Here is a 7,859-nt window from a genome sequence, read left to right on the forward strand (position 1 = left end):
GAGAGATGTAAAGGTTACCTGGTCGACTGAACGCAGATCCAGTACTGAGCTGCACGACAAGCTGTCCCTGCAGTTTTATCTCAGATGTGTAGCCATGAGCTACTGTGAGTATCATCACAAGAAACTGATATTTCAGACAAAGTTTTCCTGATTGTGTTTCCAACATTTCACAGTTCACAACCCCAAAGTACCTCGTCAGCCACGTCTTACTGTGTAAGTGAGGCGAGTAGCCAAAGATGAGAAGACGGAGGACTATGAGATGTTCAGAAATAAAATATACTCAACACAAGCCTTGCAACAGATGTCAGCTTGTAAAATTGAGTGATTATAGTTGCAATAAAGCATTAAGTGGTCAGACTAATGTATTTGTTTTTGCTACTTTTTAAACTTGACCCTGATAAGGAAGAGCAGAAGAGGATGGATGGATGGGAGGATGGATGGATGGATGGGAGGATGGATGGATGGATGGGAGGATGGAGGGAGTATGGATGGATGGGAGGATGGAGGGGAGGATGGATGAATGGATGGATGGGAGGATGAGGGATGGATGGATGAGGGATGGATGGATGCTTTCCTATACTGATTCTGTTCCCACAGCACTGACGTAGCTGTCTACACTTAGAAGAAGGACTAGTCCCAGTAGGTTCGATCACTAAGATTTCGTTCACAACAAGGTCCAGATCTCAGTTTCATCCATGTCAATCAAATCATGGTTGTATATTTCCACTTCATCACAGTGATATTTATTTTTTGTTCTGATTAAGACACACATGGCTAACAGAGTGAACTCCAGGCCTTCATTACAAATAATAAACATATTCTTCTTCATAATAATACAATCAAAAGTGCTTATTCCAAAAACGTGTCTCGTTTCTCTTCGTATTTCTTCTTTCCTTTCCTAATTGTTTCTTCAAACAATTAAAGAGGAATTTGAGGCCAGCTTTTCAAGAAACAAATCACATCTGCAATTGGAAAAACGGGCCTTTTTCTAAAACGAGCGCCCACTATCCCTCAGTGGGATAAATGATCATGTGACTGCGGCGTGAGGAGCTTGAATCTGGGTCTGAACGTGATTGGTGCACATATGAATGTGTGCGTTGGTGGATGCGTCTTTTCAACAAACTTGTGTTTGATTTCATAGAGACGCTTAACAGCTCCACTGTTTCACAGCATGTGAGACATAAAGGTTTGGAGGAATGAGCCCACACTGATTCGTCCACTCGCTCACCGCCGAGCACACGTGTCTGCTCCTCTCTATGTTGTGTCTGCAGTACGCTATATGTCTGATTGGCTTTTCTGCCTAACTCCATAAACAGTAGGCGATTACCGTAAGGACTGGTTTACCTGCGCCCACTGTTTTACGCCGTACTGATAAAACAGAGCTCTGGGTTTATGCATCATGGGGAATTTTTTTCTGGCACTGATTACCGTTCCAGACAGATCCAGCACTTGGTCCGGATCCGGACCGAGGTCAGCCATTTGGTGACGTATGGACTAGTCCCTTAGCTTAGCTGGAAGTCATACAGTCAAATAATACGTCAATAAATCGTATCGATGAGAAATAAACAGGTCCAAGCTTCTTAGAGGTCAACAAGTAAAACAAAGCTAAAAGCTAAAAGAAGAATCATATTATATTACATAACCTTTTTAATGCAAACTTTATTTATTATTTATTGAGCCTCGGATCAGCTGAAACGCTCAGTTTATTTAAATCCAGGTTGAAGACTCACCTGTTCTCAGCTGCATTTGAATAAAGCACCAAATCTGCACCGTTTTACTTTTAAGCTTAAATTTTAAAACTTACTCCTTTTTTCCCATTTTAAATCCTGCTTTTTATTTGTTTCTGTTTTTTAATGTCTCTGTAAAGCACTTTGGATCAACTTGCTGTTGAATTGTGCTATATAAATAAACTTGCCTTGCCTTTATTTTTTATGCATTTTAATCATTTATTGCTTTGTGATTTTGGCAGTTTTTGTCCTCTGTAGTTTGAGAGCCTGGAGCAAGACTGCCCAGCTTCCGCTGCCCTGCTCTTCTTGGATTCACTTGCATTAATCTGTGTGTCTCAGTTTTGTTGCACATCCCTTTTTAGTCAGCCAGGCCTTCCCTCTCCGTCAATATTGGCGTTGACTTGGCTGCAACAGTAAGTAGATTAAAGGAACAGTGATTGAGGGCAAATCAATTACTGTGGCTCAATGGTCTGTGTATGGGGGCTCTACTGTAGCATTACCCAGCCTTCGTTTTCTAATAGGAACATTCTGAACCAGCGTTCAGGGTAACATCCAGGTTGTATTGTTGAGTCTAAAGGAGTTTATGGGTGATGAGTATGGCTGAAAGCGTCGATATGTCCTGTCTCCTGGTTGTATCCATATAATGATGACTACATGCTATTTTTGGTGTTATTATCTTTATCATTGAACTTTCTTTCTTCTACTATATCAGCATGTTGAATTCTACTGCTATCATACAGTACTGTGATACTCGTACAGTAATATGATACAGTACTAATATTTTGAATATGGTGCACTCTGTAAGTTTATGCAGTGATTAAACAGAGTTCAGAAACATCCCACTTCATTTTTACTGGCATCGAGTTAAGTGGAACCTCGACGGTAATATTCTGGCTCATATATAAATATATTTTTGGCATTCCTCTGAAATGTAGGCCCACTACATCACGCCTTCTTTTTAAGGGAGGTTCTGCGTGATGTGGGGCGACTCCTCTCCTCCCATCGCTCCCCAGTCCGCCCAGCAGCGTCATTTCGCCTTCGCGTCCCGCACTTGTTGGATGTGTCCGGTTTAAATTCCGTGATTTCAAGCTTCCTGCCGCTTGCTTTCTCTCTTGGAGTCCCGAGAATAACGCCGCTGTGAATGGAGGTGAACGCGTTTTCACACACTACATGCGCGTAAAAAGCGCTCATCTCGGAGTTGTCCTCGTCCTTATCGGTTTGTTTCCTCCGGTTGCCGCGCCGTCAGTATGCTCCATTTTTCAGTGTCCTCCGGTTCTGGCTGTGTTCACAGCCGTGCATTTGACCTCTAATCTGGGGTTTCCACACCGCTGGTGTTTAGTTTCCCTGGCGGCTGTACGCGCTCTGGACTCCGGCTCATCCTCGGAGAAGTTCCGCCGCAGTCCCATGTACCGCGTTTCTCTGTCTTCCTCTTGCTGCGATAAGGATGCTGGTGGATTTTTCATGGTCAGTTTCCACAAGATTGGCCCAAGATTGACGAGCGGACCATGTAATTAGATCAGGTATGTGTGGTTGAAATTGAAACTGTGAGCACAAAGCAAGACGTTTTCAACAAAAATATAGATTTATTTAAAATCCATTTATTTATTATTTATTTATTTATTTATAATCAGAGGTCTTAGTTTGTGATTAGAATGATTGGGGTTCAGAAGGGTCACTATTCTGTTAGGTTTATGAAAATGTCACATTACCTGGCAGAGAAGATCTAATTGAGGCTATTTTTTCTCTTTTATGCTTCGTGAAATGTGGGCAGTGGAGATAAAGTGAGGGCGGAGAAGCTCAGCTGGAGGTGTTTGCCATTTTGATTCTACTCTGATCGCCTGCTGGCAATTCATTAAATGAAATTAATTAAACAGTGATGTGTAGATGAAGGCAGTGACGGCTACTTCGCTGCTTGGGGTTAGTGTTTTTTGAACAGATGGGGGAAACAAGGTAAGGTTCCTGAGAGTCACTGCTGGGGTCTGAAGTTCAGTTGGCCCCCGGAGAGGGATCCCCCCCCCAAAGTCCTTCACTGTACTACATGCTAAACATGACACAGATACAACCATTTAATGGCCACATTGTACAATCAAGTTGCAAAATACGACGCAGAATTTTGGACTGAAAGAAGAAAAATATTTATCCATCACAAATAACTGCTCTTACCTAAATGGCCACTTGAGGCTGTATCCAAAGGAAGTCAATCCTCAGAGTCCTGCTACCAAAGCAAAGTTTCAAAGAAAAACGTGCTCGCTTTGCTTTGGTTTCTGAGTTTCTGCACTCGAGGTTGTTTTTTTTTGTATTCGCCTGATCAGAACCTGGAGAACTGATGGTGCTCGCTGTTGCTCATGGAGGCTGCAGAGTCACAGGATGACGAAGCTGGTTATGGCTCCGTTATGTAGTGTCGTTTGTTAGTTTATTAGCCTTCTTTCGCTTGCATACACACGCATGCAAAAACACAATCCTCCTCTCAACACAGACTGTATGAACGACTGATGCTGCTTCAGAGTCTGAAAAGTGACACCAAGGACCTGCATTCTTTTCATCGCTCAACAGGGGGCGACTTCTGTGAGACAAACATCCAGTTGTAGACAAATCTATACGATAATGTGCTTGACTCGACTGCTCCTCAGTAAAGATTTTCCTGATGACTTTATGACCTCTAGCTTCAGGTCATGTGGACATTTAAATTATGGTCACTATTAGAGTGAATAATGGGGACTATGCAGGCAACTTTTTACCAGAGAAACTTTATCAATCCCAGAGGGAAATTTAGTTGCCCTAGCAGCAAATATACAACAAACATCAAGCACTCGTATAAAATGAGTGTAGAAACAGATGCATATTAAGATAAACAGATAAATATAAAGATATAGGTATAAATATAAAAGATTAAAAAAGAACATTACGGCGATCGGGAGCTGCTACGGCAGGCTGCCACTAGGGCGGCGCCATCTTAGCCAACTTTTAACCTCAACGTCTTAACACATGGCGTTGACTTCACAATCAAATATGTGCATCGCCTGTCGTATCCGGTTTCAAAACACCAAGGTGGCGATGGCCCAAAGCTCAGTTTTAGGCATCGCAAAAGCTCTTTCCTAAGCACCAGGTGGTGTTTTGGTGGCTACGTCAGTCGTTTATACAATATTTCTGTGGAAACACTGTTCATATACAGTAGCGTATATGTAGTGACACTGTGTGCGACCAACATGTGTAACGTGTTTGTGCTGCTGCCTCATTTGCACATGCAGCAGTTACTTTGCTGTCCGAGAAAGAAGAAATATATTTAACCGTCTTTTCTTTAGATTAAAGTTGACATGTTCAAAACGCCTAAATCAGAGATGTCAAACTCATTTTACACTTTGGGCCTTTTGACGGCTTCGATCTGAAGCGGGCCGGACCAGTGAAATCCCTCTTTTCATCTGCGTAAATACGTTTAATATAAAGACCTGAATAAAGCACAATATCAGCAGTTTTCCTACATGAGAAAGAAATGCTGCTTTGGGCTGAAATAGTAAGAAATAAATGTGTAAATTTAGAGAAAAAACTTCAGTTAGTGCAATAATATATTAATATAAATATTTATTATTCTAAAGTAGATCATTTTTTTCAAGTGAGACATATTTTTTTCCTTTTTGCTTGTTTTTATTTTGAACCCACTGATAAATCATAAAGTAGAATATGAGGAAAAAAAACTATTTCTTCTGTCATTTAATGGTGTATCTATTACTTATTTGCATTGGTGTATGAGCAGCCATGGGAAGGTCTTTATCAGTAGGAAATACAGTTAAAAGCTCTTCTTCACATTTTCCAAAGCCATCCAGTGGGCCAGATTGGTGTCTTTGGCGGTCTGATTCCGGGCCTCGGGCCTCATGTTTTACACGTCTGCTTTCACTGACAGTGACTTTGTTGGGAAGCTGCTATGTGATGGTGTTCAGCTCTTGTCTTGGAAGCAAAGCCTTAGAGAGCTGCTGCTGCACTGACGTCCAGTGTTGACTGCAGACTTAGCCTTTGCTATAGGTGGTGTTTTATCCATGAGCGGATATGTTCACGTCAAACATCCAAACAAAACCTTCGCTTCTACGTTTATGTTCGTTAATTTCCGCCACATTAAAACCTTGTGTGACCCATTTCTCATGGAGACTGGCTGGAAAACACAGCTTGACGAAATATCTGGTAGAGCAGCCTCTCTATATCCTCCCGCTTCCACACACACACACAAACGTCTTAATTCCTTCACCTCCAGTGGCTGTGATACAACAGGAAGTGGGCTGATTTCCCAGAGGAGTCTGCAGTCAGCGCTGTCACAGCTAACGCAGCAGCAACAGACAAAATGTATTTAACACGAAGGCTGTGCGATGGTGCGCTGCGCCTACACTTCAAAACACTGTGGGAAATGACAACTGGCTGCTAGCAACATTTGATTTGTCAGTACCAAGCTGCTCTGTAACTGCCTGCTCTGGCTATGTGACTAAATATTTGATCATCCTCAGTGAAGTTAGGAAACAGTTTGCCTTATAAAACCCAACGAATCCTCCCGATGTACGCGATTTCTCGTGTTTCTGCTGCGGATACGGGAATGCTGGGAATATTTAACCTTGTGCTGGCCAATTTAACCTCTTCAAGCCTGTTGGTGGGACAGAAGCAGCACACTGTATCCTTGTCCTAACACAAACACTTATGTTTTTGTACAAGCATTTTAATAATGGTTCCTGCAATTTGAAATCATGCAGCCAAAGCAGATGCATTAAAAGTTTGCTGAAAAAGAAATCATCCAGTGATCTAGTGGTTGAATTTTGACCCACAATCTTGCATCATGTCCACACAAGATGAACATCTGAAGCCCGGTAGGCGCCGTGTGTGACATAATGTGTATTATATGTGTGTCTCATCCAAATGATGACAGTCTCAAACTGCCCTGTGGTGTTTTGAATTCAAATGAGTATTTTTTGAAATCAAAGCGCAGTCATTGTTGCCTCAGGGAAGGCCTGTGTCAGAGATTCTGACTGTCTTGCGTTCTTGTGGCACAGTGCTGTACTCAGCCTCCCTTTGGTTGTAAAGTCCTTGCATCCTCCTGCTAACACTGCACTGAGTGTATTTTCTGGGACAACATGCATGAAAGAGTGTGTCTGAGCTGCCATAGCTGTGTGTGTGTTTGTTGGGGGTTGGCGGAGAGATTCTCAGACGACACGGGGAAGAGGAAAGTGTTTCAGTGTTTCAGGAGCCTTGCGTGAATTATTCATCGCCCTTAAGGTCTTTTGTGGCTGCTGTATTGATGTTTCTTGCCATAAAAGTTGAGAGTTGCGCGTACTGTAGTCACACATGAAAGGCGAGGCGAGCCTCGTCCGAGCTGCAGTGCAGCACGAGCAGGACAGGACGCTAAGTTCTAGCATCTAACAGCAGTCAGACCAGCTTGTTTTCACCTCTTTATTAGCTGCCAGCTAGGATTTGAACACAGACCTGAATCTACAGTGATGGCTGGTTTCTAGCATGATCTGGGTCTGGAGCTGAAAGCTACTTTCAGCTTATAAATGTGCCAAAAAGATCATAAAGAAACTCCTTCATGTAGTTGTAAGCTGCCCACCTCCACCTGAGTGCTAGATACACGATTAACAGTAATATGTTGCCTTGGAATATTTGGGTTCCTGGTACATCGTTAAACTATAGAACTTGATAGATATTTTTATTTTGTATTTTTTCCTATCTTACTCCTATTACAGCTCACACACAGTATGCTGACATTAAGGGAAGTGGGCATCCTCATGCTCCTGTCCTCTCAAACACACTGCTTTGAGATCTACTTTCTGTTATTCAGCTTTAGATGGTCATTCGTGACGCTAACTTCCAAACGCTGTAGCACGGGGTTGTGAACGCCCCTTGCCCTGAAGCGCAGGTACCCTGGGTTACGATGAACCGAATGAGAAGAAGGGCTGTTGGCAAAGCCGGTGGTCTCTGGAAGAGAGATGCTGTTATCTGCTAATGTAGCTCTACCGCTGCTGGCTGCTTTATCTGTGGTGACTCATCAAAAACGCACACACACAAAGACGCATGCATACAACTGCTAGATGACACCAGACTGACTCTCCTGCACAGGAAGACAGGGGAAAGGGGAACGAAGCTCTTTGGCATTTAGAT

The 7,859-nt window shown here is 42.7% G+C and overlaps 1 protein-coding gene across 1 annotated transcript in view; it reads right to left on the minus strand.

Annotated features, from left to right (window-relative positions):
• Positions 1–115, minus strand: part of LOC146556026 (anosmin-1-like) — a 4,962-nt gene extending 4,847 nt beyond the window's left edge. Inside the window, exon 1 of the mRNA XM_085251100.1 lies at positions 19–115. Coding sequence (XP_085107226.1) covers positions 19–115 — 97 coding nt within the window. The remainder of the gene's footprint in view (positions 1–18) is intronic.
• Between the last annotated feature and the right edge of the window lie 7,744 nt (positions 116–7,859).

The sequence above is a fragment of the Mchenga conophoros genome, linkage group LG17, assembly GCF_057382185.1.
Source record: "Mchenga conophoros isolate Kocher_MC1m ecotype Shallow Benthic linkage group LG17, M_conophoros_male_GT1.1, whole genome shotgun sequence".
NCBI lineage: Eukaryota > Metazoa > Chordata > Actinopteri > Cichliformes > Cichlidae > Mchenga > Mchenga conophoros.